General features: G+C 41.1%; 1 protein-coding gene across 4 annotated transcripts; it reads right to left on the bottom strand.

The window, feature by feature from the left end:
- Positions 1 to 1,779: 1,779 nt before the first annotated feature.
- cluha (clustered mitochondria (cluA/CLU1) homolog a) lies at positions 1,780 to 22,259 on the bottom strand. Of its 4 annotated transcripts, XM_062418491.1 has the most exons (28): positions 22,242 to 22,259; positions 21,943 to 22,152; positions 15,184 to 15,377; positions 14,867 to 15,038; positions 14,358 to 14,501; positions 14,084 to 14,211; positions 13,784 to 13,938; positions 13,026 to 13,151; positions 12,369 to 12,516; positions 12,167 to 12,259; positions 11,486 to 11,920; positions 11,101 to 11,360; positions 10,599 to 11,002; positions 9,613 to 9,714; positions 9,339 to 9,439; positions 9,091 to 9,243; positions 8,916 to 8,978; positions 8,575 to 8,819; positions 8,356 to 8,440; positions 8,109 to 8,262; positions 7,850 to 7,989; positions 7,664 to 7,744; positions 7,439 to 7,564; positions 7,149 to 7,270; positions 6,969 to 7,062; positions 6,745 to 6,879; positions 6,573 to 6,646; positions 1,780 to 5,178 (listed from the first exon to the last, which is right to left on the bottom strand). In XM_062418491.1, the coding sequence occupies exons 2-28, from the start codon at positions 22,076 to 22,078 to the stop codon at positions 5,052 to 5,054; spliced, it is 4,197 nt and encodes a 1,398-aa protein (XP_062274475.1). In that variant the 5' UTR covers positions 22,079 to 22,152; positions 22,242 to 22,259; the 3' UTR covers positions 1,780 to 5,051. The 4 variants fall into 4 exon arrangements, with proteins under 4 accessions (XP_062274475.1, XP_062274474.1, XP_062274477.1 ...); XM_062418490.1 differs by having other exon boundaries at positions 21,943 to 22,253; XM_062418493.1 differs by having other exon boundaries at positions 10,686 to 11,002; positions 21,943 to 22,252.
- Between the last annotated feature and the right edge of the window lie 225 nt (positions 22,260 to 22,484).

Here is a 22,484-nt window from a genome sequence, read left to right as displayed (position 1 = left end):
TGCCTTGATGAGCTTTGCAGCCTCAGTGGACAATTACAATCAACACAAAATGTATCTTTTTTAATGTAGCCATTTATCTGTTATGATATTATCTCTTTGTTTATTCTTTAAAGAATATATATACAGTCTTCTCTTTTATCCAAAGAAACTATGTAAATACTATTTTATACATAGTAACAGTGTTCTTATTTTCTAGTTTTAAGTTTGTGTTTTGGTATTTTAATTTTTGCTGCTGAATTGTAAAGCACTGTATTCTGTGCATGAAAGGTGCCTTATAAATAAAGTTAATTCATTGATTCATCTTCAGCATCCATGAATTTTACTAGCAGATACTTTTGTACAGGGACTACCTCATCCACTATTTTTAGGAGTTATCTAAACCTTCAATCAACTCAAAACGTATCTTTTTTAATGTAGCCATATATGTTGTTATATTCTCTCATTATTGTATATACAGTCTTCTCTTTTATCCAAAGAAACTATGTAAATACTATTTTATACATAGTAACAGTGTTCTTATTTTCTCTCTTCCTCCATATCTATGCTTATGGTTTTAAGTTTGTGTTTTGGTATTTTTTTTAATGTTGCTGCTGAATTGTAAAGCACTTTATTCTGTGCATGAAAGATGCCATATAAATAAAATTAATTAATTCATCCTCAGCATCCATTAATTGAACTTGCAGATACTTTTGCACAGGGACAACAATTCATAGAAATGTAGCTGGCTTGTGTTGTTACACCACTGCATATGTTATTTATATTTGTATTCTTTACTTCACCTGTATGACATATACATACAACTATAGCCACTGCTGACTACCTCTAATTTAGTGAAGTTTTGAATGAAGGAATTTCCTTTTGTATATCCGTAATAAAATAATACCTCATCCACTATTTTTAGGAGTTATCCAAACCTCCAAACAAACTTCTAATAGTTTTACCTCATTCAAATAATGTTTAGTATTCAGTGCAGATACAACTATAGCTACATCTACCAGAACCTGGGTCATGTATAAAGTCTAAGTACTGTATAATGTTCATAATGTTTATAGATTGGAATCCTTTTACTTGACTTCATTTTGTTTATTGCTCCTAGTTCTTCCTTGTTTCCTGCACTGCATTAACATCCCAATTTTCCCTCTGGGAATCAATTACATCTTATCTTACTACTTTAAATAAAATCCATTAAAATGTTGTATGAGACATTATGAATATGTATTACATCACTTCTGAGTTTGGACATGCATTTTGGATAGGGGGCTTGAGTAGGTTTTGTTGACTCATACTGAAAATTACTTTGAATGAACGAATGTATCTTGCAGTGGTGAAAGTAATTGGGCACATTAACTCAAGTATTGTACTTCTGTATTGATGTATTTTTTCTATGGTACTACTTACTCCACTTCATTTCAGAAGGTGTAGTTTTCACCCTAACCCATTTATCTGACAGTTAAAAGTTGATTATGTTCAATGTAAAAACCTCATAAAATGTAAACTATCTAGTACATTCACTTAAATGAGCTCAACCTAAACCAGCTAAAACAGAAAATGCTTATGTTCAGGACTAATGCAATTATATTCTGTAACAGGTTGTCAGCCATTCTGCCCCTTAATGAGTCATTTTACGTTTTATACTCCAAGTTCACTTTGCTGCTAAGTACTTTGACTTAAGTGAAGTTTTGAATGAAATAATTTCACGCAGTATACTTGTGGTGAAAGATCTCAACATGTCTTCCACCACTGGCTATTTGTAAGATTTATCCAAACTTCCAAGCAAACTTGAACTAGTTTTACTTTATTCATTTTAATATAAAAGCATACTCAGACCAAAAAATAATTAGATTATGAATTTGTAAATAGCAACACACAAATAGCACACATCATCAGGGGAAGCAAACTCAAACACTCAGCCAAAAAGGCCCTTCTGCAGAAGAAATTTCATCAACTGGGTAAACACAAAACCTTTAGACATTTGGGGCATCACACAGACAATAACTGCAAGATGACTTGTGGGCACCAAAGTACATAATGAGACAGATATTAGATACATTTTTTCCTCCAAATAAAAGATTATTTCTTCTCTTGCCAGTTTGTGCAAGATCCATATGTGAAAATTGCTTGCATAATTTGTAATAACTGTCTGTATGTATATGTGATTTCAGTCAACATTCATATTCAACACTTACTTTTGGTTTGAGTCATTTAGTTTAGCAAAGAAGCTGCAACTGGTATACAATATTTGCAAATGAAATGTGTTAAATACACTTCCATCTTATGCAATATAAAACCATAATGCCTTCTTGTTTTTTTCATCCACATTTGAAGTTTATACATCTAATAACAGTAAATGACGTCATGCACTTTTAACAGCTAAACTATTAAAAACAGAAAATGTTACACTGAACTCTAGAGAGGAGTCAGATTAGTGCGTCCAACTAAACAGTAGCACTGTGCTGCAATGGTCCATAAACATAGATTATCTCTGCAGACAAATAATTTCATCAATCTCACTGAGTTTATTCTACATCATAAACTATGAAATTCTCCAAACAACAGTCACTGCTGTTGGGATTTCGACAAGTTCAGAACATGTTCAACAGTCTTTGTAATTTCAGGCCGGGGAGCCAATTACCGTCAATTTGTCTGAACACCTGATGCATGTGTATAATAGATCCCCTCTTGTTTAGATGAAGGTATATTCATCACAAAAAGAAAAATGTTAGTGCGCCACCTTATGGATATTGTTGGTATAACAGTTGAACAAGATTGATTTTTTTTGTTGAAAGAAATAAGGAGCAGGGATAAACATTGAACCTTTTTAAAAACAAAATCAAAGAAACTGAAAAATGATGATACAGAAGCCCAGAAAACAAAACCAAGAAGCATATTTCACCTTTATAAACTGTAGTTTTTACCTGTTTTCACCCTGGTTCCATTCTGAAGCATAAATAATAGGCACAATACACACCACGCTGTGCTGTAGATGTTACAACATCTTATTTTAGGAGCACAATCAGGAAAAAATCACTGTAGATACTTCATTGCCCAGTCTGAGAAGCTCACCTTTTGTTTATGTTTTTTTTTTTTCCTTTTTCTTTAAAGGCTCGCTTATTTGCAGTTTTTTCAGCCGGTACAGTAAGTAGTCCATCTTGCATTTTGTATGCCAAGTAAAAACTGAATTACTAAAAACAATAATTTCCAGCACCATCTCTCTATTGCTTTAATCACATACTTTTAGACACGGCAACAATTAAGTAACAAATTGCCATGGGAGGGATACATTGCATGTATACAAGCGCACACAAACCTTTAATCAGTCGTTTTTTGTTTTTTTTTGGTACATCTCATTGAAACAGCCCTTCTTTTGTCCACTTTTGGTGGTGCTGTGAATATGTTCACACATCCAAACAGCATGAGAAAGAGCACTAAATACTGCTTAATGAACAGACACGCCTGGCTGGTTTTTGTATCCATTACATATGAAAAGATGACAAGATCCAATGATGGGGAAAAAAAAAAAAAAGAGGAACAAAAACACCCAGAAACAATAAATCAGTCACTACAACCAATGTTGAGCACCTGTCCAATTGGTGAGAAGGGGCTAATTTCAGGACCAATTCATACATAAAAACAGATTTACAACATTGGTGGCCATGAGTGTTTCAAGAAAAGAGGCGTCAGCCATCCAACAGCTTTACCATGAGTAGAAAAATAAAACATTCGGAAAGCCAATGTTCACTTTTAGCCTCTATTCAAACTATGCAGCAGCAAAAGCAGCAGCCCTGGCCAATGATTTTCTGTAGGACTACACAAAGACACACGCACACACACACACACAGCCACACATACAAACATACATGCACATATTATTTCAATGTGTAAAAATAGAAGATTGAACACAGTTAGTATATAGATAAATCTACTGCTTAAAGGTGGACGTTTTCAAATCTGCGATTCCCATTAACATCAATCAAATACCTGTCTAAATCTGATAGAGATTTATACATCTTTTTTCCACTTCTATACATTTTCTATAAAACAGACATGGCTTAAATTAAATGATGATTAACAGGCCTAAAATACCTTCTTAATTCTCCTGTGCACTTTTACAAAATCCATTATTTACTAATAATGATAATAATAATAAAAAAAATCCAGCAAAATAAATTGAAAACTAAACAACCGGTTGAAAGCTCATTCATCATGTGTCACTGTGTTGTTTGTTTTGGAGAAACCGGAACCATAGGACACAGCAGGCACCCACCTGGGATGTCGTAAGTACAAATTATAGAAGGTTTAAATTAATTAGCCATCGGGGACGTGTAAGAATGATGGGCGATTGCGGCGGAGCGGCTCAAAAGGAACCACCAAAAAAAAAAGGAAATCTACATTCTAAAGCCCCACTTGGAAAATCTCAAATTTTGTGACTGTTGTCTTGTTTTAGTGCACAGTAGAAAGTACCCCTGAGTTCTAGGACAGGGTAAGTGCTTTGTATAATTTAGAGCACCATCGAGGGGTGGGGGGTGGCTATACCCTGGGTTCTTCGAGGCTCTTTGGGGGAAATAGTGGGGCTAAATGTGGTCCTGTGCTGTGGGATGTTTGAGCTGAATAGAAGCAGTGATTGGGGATTATGATACAGTGGATAAGGCTCTGGTATACAATGTCATGGTCATCCTTGGTCTCCCTCCCCCGGCTGCCACCACTCTTCATATGCAACCATATTTCTAAGCAACTAACACCTTGAGTGACTTCATCACCAAGTTCTTAGCGCCGGGGATTTTTCACATTGCACATTACGTTGATTCTATGTTATTTGTACTTTCTCCTCCCTCCCTTCCTACCTTGTAGGAAATTTCTGCTCTGTATTCCTTGTCCTACAGTTCATACAGTTTGTTCTCTGGACTGCCCTGACCCATCCCTCCCCCTGTTTATTTCAATGCTGATTTAGACCACTCTGTTCTCGGGTCCGCAGGCTTAGTGACATGGCTGTTTCGTCACGGCCTCCCCCCTCCCCTTAGCAGAAAGGAGTTGTGTTTGAGGGCGTCTAGACATTAATCAATGGGAATTTTGTCCTCTAGTTCCAGTGGGCTGTCATCACTGGGATCCTCAATCTTTCCAAACTCCTGCAGCTGCTGCCGCCTCTGCACCTCTGCCTTCAGGTTTTCTAAATCCTTTTGGCTGAAAGAGAGAAAGAAACACAAAATACATCAATGCTGGATTCTTGCACGCTTTCTGGAAAATTAATTTCTAGTATAGCCTGATGATATAAAAAGGAGTTAAATTAAAAGCAGCTTATTTATACTCCTCAAAAGAAATCCATGAGTAGGACCTTACAACAGTATGATGAATGAAAGAGTGTTTCAATGAAAGAGTTGAGTTTCACTCAAACTGGAGATGCAGTTTGTATTTTCTTAGCCTTCTGTCCTTCTGGCCAACTTTTATAATTATTTGTTATCTTGCAAAGAGTTTTATGAGGAGCTTGACCACTGTCATCCATCCATTAATAGGAAGCTACATAAGCCATGGGCTAGCCTTGCTCTGTCCAAAGGCAGCAAAGTCCACTAATCAGCAGCTCTAAAGCTTAACAATTATATCTAAATTGTTCAATCTCTATCAAACCAAAGTCATATGTCAAACTATTTCTTGGCCGGGAGTCTTGAGTCTTAGCTAGTCACCTGGCAAGACTCCCAAAGGAGGTGCTGGAAGTTGGATTTTTTTTACCCTTTGAACAGAGCAAGGTTAGCTTTTCCCCCCATTTCCAGTCTTTATGCTAAACTAAGTTAAACAGCTGCTGACTGTAGCTTCATATTTCCCAGACACACTGTCAGATGTGAGAGTGGTATTGATCTTCTCATCCAACTCTCAGCAAGAAAGTGATCAAGTGCATTTCCCTAAATATTGAATTACTCCTTTAAAGCTTACATCCCTATCAGACAATTACAGCTAGTGCAGCAGGATCCATAAACAAAAGTCTGTCATTACTATGCATGCTCTTCTTAAACAGACCGTTGACAGAGAGGTAAATGCAGAAGATAACGTGGTAAATGATGAAGATTTGGATTCTTAGTGCATTTATTTGATTTAAGTGGCCACAGAACACTTCCGTTATGCTGCAAGTTTAATCTTTATGGCAACCAATGTAAGGACTTTAAAACAGGTGTAATGTGTCTCCTTCTGGTCCCGGTCAGCACTTGAGTTTTGAAACCAGCTCTAAACTGATCTATAACTTTTTTTGGGTACGTCAGATAGAGCATTACAATAGTCCGGTCTGCTTGATTTAAAAGTACGTATTAGTCTCTCTGTGTCAGGGAGAAATTATTATTTGCTTAAGCAATAATATGAATAATAAAATAAAATGATAAAAAGCAGATTTGGTGACAAACCCTATATGAGCCTTTAAGTTCAGTTCTGTGTGTCAAAAACTAAACCAGAGTTTCTTACTTGTTGGCTCGGTCTAAGTTCAAGACAATTTCATGTTGTCACCTCTCTTTGAACCTTAGAAATCATCTAAAAATGTCAGTTTTTTTCCTATATACATACTGTATAACATAAAACTCCTTTTCGCGCTTTACCTGAGAGGTATGAAGATGATGCCATTGATAATGTTGAGCTGTTCAAGGACGCTGGCCATGCTGGGAGCAGTGAACTGATAAAGAACAGGAGGATATAAAAACACAGCATTAGTGCCAAATGTTTGGGGTGAATCAGATGGAAGAACATCATGTCTTGACTCCAAACAGCCACCTTGAGGGGCATGATGCTGGCGTTGGAGCCGTTCTTGTAGATCTCGTTCATGGTTCTCTGCAGAGCCACAGCTTGTTGGGTGAGGTACTTCAGGTACTCGGAGCTCTCCTTGGTTTTCTCATGTGCCTCACCCATCTGAAACAAGCAAAATAACACACATTTAAATACATCACTTCCTCACAGCCGATAATGCGAAGTGTTAGTGGAAGTCCCGCAGCATCTACCTGGTTCTTGTAGATGGTGTATCCCTCCTTTTCGTGCTGCAGTGCCGAGCGGAACTCAGCCTTGCTCTCGTAAACCCTCGCGACCAAATGATGGCTGGAAGAAGAAACGCATCATGTAAATCATCAGGAATATGAGTATTTTAACCACTACAGGCATGTAGATGATGAACCTCTGCCCACCTGAGGGCTACTTTGAGGGACCGGGGTCCATGGTACTTTGTGTTGATGGTCAAGGCGTTCTCCAGGAACCTCAGAGATAAATCATACTCCATTACTCCATGCAGTACCAGTCCGATGTTACTCTGTGGAATGAGAGACAAAAAACAACGGTCATCAGTGCTTATAATTTCAGGAGAACATAGCACTGTTCACAAAAATGTATTTTTCTTCTGTCAGGTTGGATTTAAAATGAGACTCGGTAGGTTAGACGGTTTAATCAAAGAGGCAGCAGTTTATACAAATGAACTCACGTCTAGCAGTGCCATCTCTGGGTGGTCCTCACTGCAAACCAACAACATGAGGTAACGGGCACGGTAAAGCAGCTTCAGAGCGGTCGACAGCTGGCCATTGGCGAAGCAGTACAGAGCCAAATGCATCTAGGAAGCAAACAGGAAATGAACATAAAAGGTGAGAAAGATCTTAAACATCTTTGGCATGAAAAAAAGATTTTTCCTACAATAGATGCGATAACTTACATATTCTTGAATTGTGTTGGGGTGTTCGATGCCAAGGACTCTTTCGCTCATCAGAACAGCCTTTTGCTGGTTGCTGAGGGCCTGCAAGTAAATATGTGACTATAATATGTGACACAAAATCAACAGGACCCTTGTTTGTAAGTCCTGACACAAGTTATTTGTATTTTTTGATTTGCCGGTGTCTACCTCAGCATGGTCACCCATGATGTAATTAAGGCGAGCCAGCAGGCGCAAGCAGGCACAGATCTCTACATGCATGGCTCCGTACACGTTGTTGAAAAGATTCAGAGCCTCGTTGATCAGCTCACAACCTTCCTTCAGAAAACCTAAAAATGAAAAGGAAGACTAGTGAGGCGGGTCTCTATTCAGCTCAATCAATACAAAGTTAAAAATAAAATGAATATACTCGGCAAAACATTTGTGAATTCAGGTGTGCAAGACTCACCTTGCTGCACCTTGGCCTGGCCGCTCTGGAAGAAGTGGAAGGCGTCTGAGGCTTTGGGGTTCACATGCTTCACAACAGGGAAAATATTCAAGATGTCCTCCTCTGTGAATGCGGGTTTGTGGCGGCTGTCGAAGTTGTACTCCTTTATCAGAATCTAGAGGGGCGTATCAAACAGATATTTGTGAAAAATCAGAGAAGACATGATGATGGACATTTGGTAAAATGGTATCAGAGGCCACTGTGTTACCTGGATGCCCGTTTTGATAGATATTTCTCTGAGCAGAGTGGATTTCTGAAGGTTGTATTTCTCCACCACCTGGTCCACGCTGTCACTGTAGAAAGCAGAAATTTCATATTTGTCACTAATAATCACACAAAAATTGGAAATGTGTAAAATTAACCTGCCAACATTGGGTCATCATACTAGCGTAAATATTTTTTATCACATCAACAGATGAATCCTCACCACTGTATGGTGAAGTGATAGTAGCTCAGAGCCTCAGAGGCGATGTTCTTCCACAGCTCGCTGGGCGTCAGGCTGGCCCACGCTGTGTTGTCTCCACCACCGGGGACCCGGTTGCGGCGTTTGCGGTTTTTGCGGCGTGACACCAGCTCGTCAGGAGGCAGGTGGGCAACAGCGTCGGGGAAAGAGCTCAGGAAGCAGTTCAGGAAATGGCTTACAGCGGCAGAGAGAGCAGACAACTCTACGCCCTACATGACAAGGAAAAGATTTGTAATTATTTTATTGAAACAGAAGCAGGTGTGTCTTTTAAAGAAGGTACACAGTGAATGTTGAATGTTACCAACCTGGAGGTATGTCTTGAAGATATGTTTTGCACATCTGGTGATCAGCTCACTGATTCCTATTCTCTAAATTACAGAGAAAAAACAATGTTAGAATGACGAAGCATGAAGGCTGAAATTCAGGAAGATGTTGTACATGTTGGTGTGTAAATGTTTGATTTGGAGGGTTCAGACTCACATAGAAGTGCTCCAGCTGGGATTTAGCAGGAGTTTTGTCCACAAAATCCAGAACGGTGCCCAGGTAGCGAATATTGATGCCTCTCTGGTGCAAAGCCTCCGTCAGTGTGGCTCCATCCATTGGCAGAGCGCTGTGGTCCAAACAGTCTTTAACCTGGTCATTAAAAACACACACACTTAAACTCAGACACATCTTGCAGTTTCACCTCGTACAGGAACTGAATGTGAGGCTGTAGCTGCATCACTGACCAATGATGGGATCTGACAGGAAACCAGGAAGGCAGCAGCGTCTTTGAGTAGCTGCTTCTGCTTCTGGACATCATCTGCGCTATCTTCTGGGAAACGCACTCCTGGTTCAACAAAACACACATCATCACTTCTGTGCTCATATTCTTGTGTCTGCCAACTTCACAAACAGCCAAGGACTTCTGGCTAATTCTGGCATATTTGCAGTAATGTTTTTATTATTAATGATTTTAATAAATTTCGAAGCTTACTGATTAGCTATCTTTATCATACATACCTGGGGAGAAGATATCAGGGTTGAAGCGAATGTCGAAAGATGTGTTGCTGATGGAGCCGACTGCCTTGCAGGCATTGAGGACGACCTCGCGGCTTTTGGGATCTGTTAGAAAACGGGATCAAATACACGAAAGAGGTTTTAAAAGATTTAAATGAATGGTGACAGACAATTAACATATACATCACTGTCAACATGTAAGAAAAGCGACAGTTTTGGCCATGCCCACACTACAGCTTCACAAAAATCCTCCTAAAAGAAGATCAATCTGAGAATGATGACCTTAGTTTAGAGAGTGAGAAAGGGAAAACAAGAATTAGCTTTGCCACTTTAATCTTGGGCAGATGATGTGTAACAATAATGTCAATTAAATCATTATTGTTTTGGCATTTCAGTGTGGACAGAACTAAACCACCAAGCCACAGTCACATTTAAACATTATGTGCCTGAGTGTAGACCTGGATTTAGTCAAGTACCCACCACCATTTCAATGCTGTTGATCATGAACGACGGCAAACACTTAAAGATTAGGTCAGTCTGTTTAACAAGCAGATTACTTTGATTTACAACCAATAGGCAAGCATTATTTATCATACACCAAGATATTGTTTTCATTTGGATTAATGGACACAGCAACCGATTATTCAGCAATGGCACCACAGGCTGGAAGAGGGGTAGATGGGTTGATTTGGGGCAAACACTCATACCCAACGCAGGCTGAGGACTGAGCAGGGACAGCTAGTCAGGTGGAGAGAAGCCACTATAACTCTAAACACTAAGACTCTAAAGTCCTACCAAATACTCTACTACTCTAAAGCTATGGACACACACACGCATGTTCTCTCAAAATGAGAGATCAAGATGGCTATTCTCGGTTTAATGTTGCTTTTATGTTTAAATGCTGCTTTTCTCTATGGAATTAATTATCCACCAGTGTAGCTCTCCCTGTGTTGTCCAGGCCTCGCTTTTTGGGGTATTTTTGGACGTACCAATACCAGATCCATCTTCGGCAACTAAGGTCTCCGCTAGCTCTTTGGCCTGAGCTAATCCTGGAATAATTTCCTCAAGCTCCTTACCCTCCAGTGGGCTCTTGCATTCCCCATTCTGTGTAGTTGCGGGGTCTAGAGGCCCGTTACTGGCGGGCTTCGAGGAGTTTTCTTCCTCCTCAGTCGTTGCCTGTGAGGCAGCAGAGGTGCTGTTGTCTGTAGAGACCTCTGCATTAGGTTCACTAGGAGAATCTGAAGCTGTGGTCTGTGTCTGGGTTGTATCAGCATTGCTCTCTGTGGTTGTTTCTGAGGTCTCTGTGATAGCAGGTGTTTCACTCTTGTTAGTGTCCTTGTTTGCTTTCTGTTGCATGAGCTGTAACGCTGCCATCTTCATGAAGAGAAGATATCTGGGTTGGGACAGAGTCAACGGTTAAACACATCTATGAAGACATGGTTTTATTGGTCAACACAGTAAAGCTGATTATGATGCACACAAAACACCTACCTGTGCTCGACAAAGGCCTCGATGAGCTCCTGGCGTAGACAAGCCAGGCGGTGGCGGTGCTGACGGGGGAAGCCTAGGCGCTGACTCTCTGGAGGAAGCTCCTCTCCATCCACAGGCAGGAAGTTAAGGTCAGGAGGGAAGGTACGAAGAAGATCCAGAATGTAGTGACGACCATCATTCCCGATGATGCCCTTACACTCGACTGAGGAGCACAGCTCCACTTTGTCGTTCTTCTCATTCAGCACATTGTGCCTCTGGACCTAAGATTTACATCCAGTACAGGAGTCAATATGATGAGAAAAACAGGACTTAACACCAACGTTTAACTGGATTAGTCACCTTTGTTACTAAAAATAATCATACAGTAGAGACAACAGTTACTGACCTTGAGTGGCCTGCTGGTCTTCTCCAGCAGCTCCATGTATTTGCTGTGAGACACAACAGTCTTTCCAAAGTCAATGGAGCCGTAGATGACGCTCTGCTCCTGCTCGCGCTCCAGGATACCTGGGATGATGGACTGAGCAGTGACACGGTAGCCTCTATAGTCCACCACCACTGTCCCCAGAGTGTACAGACCCTCCACATCCACGGCCCCGTAAGCTCGTACTCCGTTCAAGTCATTGGTGGGTGCAGCGTGGGCAGCGGCATCGCCACCCAGCTCACGATAATGGTCCCTCACATCGAAGCCCAGGCTGAAGAAGATGTTGTTCCAGATAAACATCTGCATGCGTGTTTCCTCACCGGGGTTGATGGCCATTACGTTGCCATCAATGACTGCCATCGCGCCACGAGTGGCAGCTGCTGCAAAGTCACTGTGAACCTACAGGACATTTAAAAAAAAGAATAAAGAAAGAGACTTAGAAGAATGAGAAGCTGTTGCCAATGAAAAGCTGGAAATTTACTCATGACATTGGCATCACATTGCTCATTACCAGAGTGAGTGAGCAGTTTGCGTGATTCAGCATCTGCTGTTCTCCACTGCTGATACCGTGAAGGCATTTGGTAAAAGATGCTTTAATAAGCTAAATGACCACAATGTGACACAAAGACTGAGGCTCAGCAGTACCTTGAATATGGCGCGCTCCCTCAGCAGACGCTCAGGCAGGTTTTTCCGGGGAAGCTCTCTAGTGGTTTGCAGCTCCTCATTCCAATCTCTTGTCTGTACAGAGAAAAAAAAAGACAATTTACCCATACTGAAAAAAATGTGGGTTTTTTCCACATTTTTCATCATTCAACAATCTGCCTGATGTACTGCTGTGTTCACACACCTGTCCAGGTATGTGCTCCTCATAACCCAGACGAGAGGTGTAGGCATCCTCAGCTCTAACGCAGTCCATGGCGTGGTCTACCTGCGGAGCGGTCCAGCTATACACCTGGAAAGGTGTGGCTATCCTCTCAAACGGGTGTCTCTGGACCCTGCAGCAATAGCAAATAAGACATCACTAGATCCATTCCTATTTTATCTCTTTTCATATGTCTGTTTTTGTTGCGAGTTTGCTCTCTTATGGACTATTTCTAGAACACCAACATTACAGGCCACAAAAAATGAGATGTGCAAAGGTGAAATGATGAGTCTAAACAATATTTGTAATTATTTAGTCTTTTTCATTTTGTCCTTCTTGTGCTTGAAGACTTTGACCTCCTACTTTCTGACCAGGTCTTGACTGTAAAAGAATGCGTGCTCACTTGGTTAAATAAAGTTAATGAATAAATTAACTTAGAAATGAAGCACGTCAAAAAAGAAATGTAACACAGGCAAAGAAAGGAGGTTTTTGTACAGCACAGAGTGGAGTATTGAGATACTGATGTGTGGTATTAGAAAAAAAATCTGTTCTGCAGCTCAGAATGAAATTGAATCATCCTGTGTGAAACCACTGGCAGGAGGAATAGGTTTAATGGAAGTGGAGGCATGGAGAGGGCTTTACCTTTTCTTCTGCAGGGCAGTGAAGTTCTTCTTGAAGGCGGGGCTGATCTGGCTCAGCAGCTCCACCAGAGAATGGCTCAGGAAGCTTGGGTTGGCTGGTTTAGGGTTGAAGTTGTAGGTAGTAGATCTAGAGAACACATACAAGCACATATTAAGATTTTATTACTAAAATGAATATGGGGTAAACAAACAAATAAACAGGCCTGGATAGGAAATAGGTTTCATGTAGGGAGAAGACTTGGTGTGAAATTCTTCTTTCATAGATGCTGATTTAGAAACTACAAAACACCTTGAGGAGTTCATGGCTGTGATCACACCGTTAGAAAGAGAAAGGTCACCCTGCTTCTCACACTACAGCATCACTCCAATTGTAATCCAATTAGATCTCATTAATTGGACTACTAAGTCCTTGCTGGCATCCAAAACTAATCCAAAATTAGAACTCTAAAACTGCTAATAAACCACAGCACTTGCACCTTACACACTATCCTCCATTTATATGTACGTGTGTTGAAGTTTATTCACAGTAGCATCTTTCCTTTATATAGTCAGACAATCACATCTGACTGCTGCCAAACGTGTTCACTAGAGCTGTTAGTATTTTAAATAATGAATACTGAGGAGCTGTGGAAGTCGCTCTGCCTAACAGTGACTGCTAAATTATTTGTGTATACATTATGTAATGAGAGATTATGAGGCTTAATACACGAGTGACCACACAGAGCTGTAAGAAAATACAACATTGAAATGTTGACTGACTGGTTGAGGTAGAAACCGCGAGTAGAGGCAGTGACGCTGACGTGGCGCTCCTCCACAGTCACGATGTACAGGTACATTAGGTCGCCGTGCATCTTCCTGTTGCCAGGTGGAGGGTTCCAGCCGCTCATGGTCAGGACCTTCAGGCACTGCATAGGCTGTTGAGGTGTTAAAAGTATTAGTTCATTCACAGTTCTGCTATGTTCTAAATCATGTTTGCATTAATCATTTTTCAGAATGTTTTATTTACAAAATGTAATTTTTCTATATGACGAGCCGAGACTACAGTAGGTTTCTCCTCACCTTCCAGTCCTTGTTCTGTGGCTGGAGGGGCACCAGGGGGCGATCTTTGCTACTGGGGAGGATGTGCTCTGGGGGAGTGCAGTCAATCTGCTCCAGCTCGCTGCCCTTCTTCTTCCTCTTACCGCTATCTGCAGTCAAATAACGAGGCACGCGTCACATATCACTGCATTCAATGTGCATTAAAATGCATGCTCCAGATGGCTGTGCAGGACGCATCGACCCCTGCAACGTCTCTCTCGCAGCCACACAGGGAGAGTACAGTGAACACACATACCTCCCAGGTCTCCGTCAGTGAAGATGCTGAGGAAGGAGAGGGAGTTGCAGTCCACTCCATTGTAGGCGTCTGATGGGTCCAGACTTTTCAGGAGGTCTCTGATGTGACGCACGTGGATGCGGGCTTCGCGGACTGTGTATGGCTCTGACGGGAAGAGAAACAGCAGAAACCCAAAAAGCGGGTAATGTCAGTACTTAGCAGTTCGAGAAATAACAAATCAACTTGACACCACATTTACTGTGGCTGATGTTGCAAAGCACTATTCAAGTTTGTCAGGTTGAACGTGTCCTAGTAAACGATGCCAGTGTTGTCTAATCTCTGTGTTTAGTTAACAGTATATTTGAGCCGCTGACATTTGACATTTTCACTGCATACCAACGAGGGCGAGATGAAAGGCGACACTAGGTGCTTTGTCACCTTTGCTGTAGCTTCAACATGCAGAAGGTTACAGTGTGTGCAGCTTCATGTACTTGATGAGCAGCTACATATTTAATCTTCAGTACACTGACCTTCCACCACTTTGAGCAGCGAGGCCTCCTGCAGGCCCTCAATGGACTTGAGCTCAGCAAAGTTGTCCAGCACGTTTCCATCCAGCTGCAGTGAGAAGCAGGTGCGGTGGCAGGTGTCTTCGCGGTCCATCAACACCTGATGGATCTCCTGCACCATTTCCTGGGGAGACACCTGGAGGAGGAAGGGGAAGGAGATGAGAAATATGGGAAATATGGGAAATATGAGCATACCACCACCCACCACCACCCCCCCCCTACATTTTGTTAACTGCCACTGCGGTGTAATTCACAAGCTCTAATGGAAACCTAATCTCTACCTGGAGGTCGAATGGCTCTGTCCCAGGTGCCTGGATCTTAACGGTGAAGCCTGTGTCCTGGATCACTATCACTTCCTGTTCGTTAGACTCCTCTCCTCCGTCCACCTCGCCGTTCCCATCCTGCTTCAATTCCGCCTCCTCCGTGTGCTCCTGTGCCCCGTCACCGTTCACCATGGCTTTATCTGCACTGTGCCCTGCAACGGGAGAAACAAAGAGGAACATGAGCGAAGGCAAGAGACATCCAGATTCTGAAATGGAGACACTCAAAGAAGCGATTTGGATAGTTCACCTGCTGTAATCTGCATTAAGTCTGAAAATATAATACAAAGCGGTTGTTACAATGACGTAACATGAAGAAATATCCCTATATCTCCTTTTACAACCGGCAACTACACTTAGACAATCATGTCATCAAGAGGCAACAGCCTTTTGACAGTCATCATGACAACAAAAACACCAGACTTTTACTACTACTACTACTACATCAAACCACAGACACAGTGCCAGGTCTGTCATGAACAAAGCACACAGACCCAGAGGCTGGATGACCTTACCAGTAACCTTATGAACTATTTATGAATGGGGGAACAGAGCCGACAAAGCTCAGCTACAGTATGCTGGTGCTGCGGTGTTGGTCCTGTTCATTCAAACACAAATAAAGCTGATTAGATCTGCCGCTTACAGCAATATAAAACGCAGCGGTTTCATCAATCATCAACTGTACGAGCATTATCTGTCAAAGTCTAAAAAGACCAAACTACAACAAACACACAGAGATCACTAATAACTGTATCAAAAACATGTGGCAATAAGTAACCAGGTGTTCCTGCTGAACGAGAAAGAATAATTTCCGACACAGACCGGCTCAATCTGACACTGTTGCAACACCGGAGCAAGTTTAGCCAGGAGGCCTCGAGAGGTTGAATGCATGAGATTTCAGCATTCACAAAAGGGAATTATTGGTCACTTGCTCGCCTGATTTTTGGACGATGCAATAACCGCAACCTAGCTAGTAATCACTTGCTGCTGTCCTCTCTTCTATTAGAGACTTCACTCCCTAAAAATGAGTTGTTCAATGTGAAAATCTGAGCCAAAATACCAGGAACCTCCTCTTATTACACTCTCTATTCAGGCATTCTGGTTTTATTCTTTTCTAGAGTCATTAACAGTTAAGTTGAGTGGGAAATGACAAGGAACAAGGCTGGTTTATTTATTCAAAAAGGAGCAGGGTAGAGTATGTAGATGTCAGACAACTGTTTTCTCTGACTTGGACTCTGCCAGCCACTCTGTGTGTCCTTGCTAACTGTCAAGGTTAACACAGCGTCAGGGTTACAGAAGAGAGGAGGCCAGAGAGAGAGAGACAGAGGGAGAGAGAGGGGTTGGGTTTCATAAGTGGACCGCGACCCCGGGTGGGAAGGATCGCACTGAAATGGAGGTGGAGTGGGGGGAGAGGAAGGGCCGAGGAGACGGGGGTATTAACACGCTCTGAATACCAAACACAACAACGCCTCCAGAGCAGACACACAAGTTAATAATGTTACAAGACAAGAGACAATGAAGAGTCGGCGTCTCGTCACAGTGTTTCCGAAATGATGCGTTTCTTCTTTTTTCTAGCAGCAAACATTCCCTGGAGACACAAGATTTAACAGTGGGAGCCTTTCTCTTCTTCACATTACAGTAAACTGGATATCTTTTGACTCTGGCTTTTGGTCACTTTGGGCTTTGACAGCTTGTGACAGGAATTTTTCACTATTTTCTGACTTCATATGAACTAAAATTAACCAGCAGACGGAAATAACTGATCGTTGCAGCTCTATTGAAATTATCGGCCCTATTAAGTCATTTCTTTTGAATAAGCAAACACACATTTGCCATATTTCATGTAAATCTGTCTTATTAAAGTCAATTTCAGTCTGGATAGTTAGCTGTCTGTAAATGTGCCTTTAAAGTTAACCATCTTATTTACAGTTTATTATCTGCTGATTAATGAGCACTGCTTCTGTCAAATACATAAATAAATATTTAAGCTTTTGTAGTTTAACTCCAAAATAATTCCAACAAATTGTGATTCAGAAACTGAGAACAAAGGTTAAAAAGTGCTCTTTGACGATTAAATAATAATAATAAAAACATTTTAAATGACTGAAAGCAGACAGCAGCACATTGAACAATTAAGAGTCCAAAGTGCCAGAAGCACCATGATTGGTGAGGCAATTCAGCAGTGTAAGCATTACAAAACAAAAGTGACCCATATCCCAACAGAAACAGAGGAAAGCTCGGTAAGAAGTAGGGTGTGGGGTCACACAGTAAACAGGACAAATCTCATGTCTGCCATTGTTTAGGGAAGGGAGCAGAAATAGAGATGCATCAAGGTTTTTTCCTTGAAATACTTCTTGACAGTTTATTTTGACTGGAGGAAAGGCTGGTGAATGGGTGAAAGGTTTATTTAAGCAAATGGGTGAAGCATGACAATGCATTTCAGCTAGAATAATGTTCCAAATGCAAATGCAATGGATTAAATAGCCCATGTAAATGTGTTCAGTCTGCAGTGTAAATTTAGGGCGACAGAAGAAAAACATACATGTCTATATTTAACACTACAGCCATAAAAGACTAAGCAACATGATGATATAAACAGTATATCTCCAATCAAAAGATATTTGTCAACCATCAGAGAATTTGAATGCCATTTCTAATGAGGTAGCTGTGCCTTTAATATCAAATTCAATGTTACACAGCAGCATGACTGTTTTTTTTTTGTCAAAATTGGGTTTTATAGGAGGTTTTTATCAATGTGATGAAGCTGAAAAAAGACTCAATTGACTTTCCAAAAAACAAACTCCGATGTCCTTTCCTCATCATTTACATTTAAGTATCTTTCACAGAGTTGCTTCCACATACTCAGCATTACTGATCAGCTTGTACTTGGACCAGAACTACACTAAATCGGCATCCATCGGTCCATGATTCAACTAAAACTACTGCACAGTTATGTTGAACACAAAAACATGACAACTCCAAACACTTTTCTGAGATTGGACATTCAACAGAGAGAAGTCCTACAGGTCAGAGGGGTCAACATGAGGAATTAATATACACCAATCAGATAAAGACAGAGGAGCAGCAAAAACACAATGAAACACAATGAATCTGTGATTAAAACTTTCAGCTCAGAGAGATAATTCTCACATCTTCTGTCAGATACTGAGAGATCATTTTAATCTGCGGTAGCTCCTCAGTTAAGTCTTAGCTTAACTCAAGTCTCTTGTTGAAAACGGAATAATAAATCCAGCAGCCAGCTATCTATCCACTCTGTGGCCCTTGACATGGGGACCGTGGCTGCTGCCATGGCAACATTAACCAGGCAGACAGACAACCCTGAAAACAACAACAACACACAAGGTCTCTGAAATCATGTTCACTGCACCACAAGGTGGCATCGTCCTGGTGGGCAGACAGACCCTGAGTCATGCATCTGCAGTGGATCAACAAAAAAATGACTACAAGCTCCGAGGTTTACTTCAAAATTCATCACTAAATCCAACAATCAATTCATCAACTATAATATAAAAAGTAATGAGAGCATGCAATTACATTATATTTTAAACACATTAAGCTTAAATCAATTGATTAATTGACAGAAATTAATTAATTGTGTTTGATAATTGGTTAATTGCTTAGGGCATTTAACCAAAAATATCACACATGCTGGTTTTAGCTTCTCAAATTTGAGGATTTGCAGCGTTTACTGTTTTGTATCATAAATTCTGAATTTGTTAGCTTACGTTTAAGAAAATAAGCAATGAGAAGACTTATGATGATGATGATGATGATGATGACATTTCATGGACTCAATGGGTATTGAAAAATAATTGGCAGATTAATCAACAGTGAATACAAGTAGCTGCATCCCTACATAGTATATAAAAGGGATCCTTGACATGACGAATAAGGTCATTGCTTTCTCAGTTGGGGACATGGCGCGCCCACAAGGGGTCACAAGATAAATCTAAGGGATCATGAGATGAATACTGGGATAGACAATAAGAAAAATAAATCTTACACATAGAATCATGTTCATTTTTCAGACTTTTCTCTAATCTTTGCTTCTTATACTTTGAGTACTGTATAATTCACAAGAAATATCTCCACAGGCCTCATAAAATATTTAAATGAAGCAGCATAATGAAGGAAAAGCACTGTTATGATTCAACTACGGCCAACGCATGTATATGTTATCTCGTATTAAGCGGTCATAAATAAAAAAGATACTATACCTGCTATACATTGTGAACACAGTAACATAGACTGATGAGGCATGGTGCCAAGGTGTCTGTGAATTCTGGGATTAATCAGGTCACTCTTCACCCTGCAGGAGCACTAAAGCTCTTAAAACCACTAACGTTGACCCTTACCTCGACCTGTCTGCTATGCCATGTGCTGCGACGTCCTGTTACATCTGCTCATCTGTGTTACAACTCTGCACTGGCAGTATCAGACACGTTTAGGCCATCAATCCTGTCACAGTCTCTCATTTGGGAAAGACAGTCTTTTGGCTTCCTATCATCCCAGACACAGTCTGCTCAATCAATTTTATCGATTACTGTCTCAGGTAGGTTCACAATTTTTCAACTCTGCCTTAAAACAACAGTCAGGTGTCCACATGACCACTGAAAAAAGTTTTTTCCTCACTGTAATCGTCCCTTCAGTTAATAATGGCTGTTTAAAAATCCCCTGCAAATTTGCTTTCAATGTAAGTGATGAAGGCCAAAATCCACAGTGCATCCACACTGCCACTTTGTGCAAAACATGCATTTAAAAGCTTTTTGAAGCTTATATGAGGCTTCAGCAGTCTGAGTTAGTCATATTAAGTTGATATCTGCCACATTTACAGTCTTTTTAGCATCAAATTACCGGTTTGTGTTTCCCTGTTGAGCTGCAGTGGAAGTACAGTAACAAAGAGAGACTTTAGCACTAAAAAGACTAACATTGAAAGATATCAACTTGATTGACTAAAGCTAAATAATATATTTAGCTAAACTTAAAACACATTTTGGCACAGAGGGTAGACTGTAGATTTGGGCGCCATTACTTACATTGTAAGTACATTATGAAGGGATTTTCTAATGGGCCAATATGAACAGGAAGAATTATGATTATGAAAAATCTACCTCAATGTTCATTTGAGCACCTGACTGTTGTTTTAAAACAGATTTTTAAAATTGTGAACCCATCCATTGCAAGTTCCTAAAGTGCAAGATGGTGCACGACAATATTTCAACACCAAAACATAATCATAATCACATAAGGCAAAGATGATGTAAAATAACCTGAACTATTTGTTTCAATTCAAAAAAACACAGTATCCTCTGCTCCATGCTGACTACAGATCTGACAGCACATGTGCAGCTCAATATCCAACCAGACAACCGGATGAATGAAAATGCAATAATCACCAATGTTCATCCACAAAGCAGCACAAGAAAACACACTCCTGTCTGTGCTTTTCCCCAATGCAACGACACACACACATAGACGATTCAAGGTCTCACATGTGTCACACACACCGACACAGAGCGGCTGCAGTGACTTTAGTATATCTGTCTAAGTTGTGTAACATGAACTTCACCAGCTGACATCCTTCTCCTCTTCTCTCTCTGCTCAACATTAAATCACAAAAGCTGCGACAAACTTTTACCTCACAGGATACTCACCAGCTTTGCACGACTGTCTACTATTATTCGCGTAACCTTCCCACTCACTTTGCATGCACCATCATGACTTTTTTTTTCTCTCCTCTCTCTCAACAACCAGCAGCTTCCGCTTCCCAGGTCGAGAAGGGACACTTGATCTGTTCTTCCCCGGCGGGGGAGGAGGAGGGAGCCGGGGAGTAAAATACCAACCACCGCCGCTCACCTCATCCACTTAACATGTATTTTTAAAGTAGCAACACCTTACACAACAATTAATCATCTCCTTGTTTTCTTATAATCTATCGTGACACGTCTTTTAGCTAAAATAAAAAGCGTGCCACCCCCCCTGTGTTCAGACAGTGAGCTGCTCCACTGAAGGTGACCTTCAGTTCACTCTGCACGCTGTTACGGAACATGTGCGTCAACACAAGCTGCAACATTGTGCTAAATCTACACACACATACTGTGCAATATTACTAGTATAAATCTCATATGGATAAATAGTTTCCAGTGTCTGTGGTCGTCTGTGTTGGCTATCTACTGTTAGCTGCATATTGAATGAGGGGGCTCTAATGTTGGCATGCCGGCTACTGTGTTTGCTTCCAGTGTCACACAGGCTAATGACTAATGACTAATGTGACACATGCACATACAGTACAGCTGGGTCTGATCGTATCATGGTTGCTAACAAACACACACAAGCACGGTCAGGGTTGAAGAAGACATCTCATTATAACACCAGACAGCTGATTAGCAAATGCTAAAGCGAAGATGCAAGGTTGGTCTCCTTCTCCTCCTCCTTGGGAGTCTCTCCAAGTTGTTGAAAGGGACCACCTTGCATTTTTTTGGGGTGTGTGGAGGTGTTTTAAGTCGCATAACAAAGCATAAAGGTGATGTCACCAGCTTTAGAGGATGCAATGTGGCGACAAAGGCATGAAAACGTGCAATGAATCACTCTGTGGCAGCTAAAACAATTGAATGCGAAGGGATGCTGCCTGTGTGGAGATGTAGGTTACTGTGTTTTAAGGTGTGTTCAGTGCAGGTGTGAAGAAAGACAGGCTCTCACCACAGCCGCAGGACTCCTTCAGACGTGTCTTGCTGGTTTCCTTGCCGTCCTGGGCTCCATCGCCGGCTTCATCTGCAAGATCAGCCGGATTACAGCTCGGCACTGACGCCGGGATGTCATCTGTCTTGCTCACCATGGTCGGCAGTCAGTGTGGCGGCAAAAAAATCCCCCCAGCAGCAGCAGCAGCAGCCTGGCTTTAAATGTGCGAGTCTGTCAAAAGAAAGAAATATACTAGGAGGAAAAGAAAAACAACATAAAACGCAGACTGGCTGGCTACATGCGAAGGGTACAAGGCTTACAAAAACAAGTCAGCCCGAGGAAGGACAGTTCTGTACGTGGTGGTGAGCACACGTGGTTTCCTCCTCCTCCTCCTCTTGACCTCTTTGCCTTTGCGTTGCACTTCCCCACCCACTGACTGAGGCGCTACGGAAAGCCACATGCGTCAAAGTGTGTCTGATAGTGTTATTGCACATGTAATATAGGTATCTTCTGTACTACATTATAGGCAATATGGGTTGAGTAGAAAGACAGAGTACCATACA

The sequence above is a fragment of the Scomber scombrus genome, chromosome 5, assembly GCF_963691925.1.
Source record: "Scomber scombrus chromosome 5, fScoSco1.1, whole genome shotgun sequence".
Taxonomy (NCBI): domain Eukaryota; kingdom Metazoa; phylum Chordata; class Actinopteri; order Scombriformes; family Scombridae; genus Scomber; species Scomber scombrus.
This window is presented reverse-complemented; position numbering and strand designations above follow the sequence as displayed.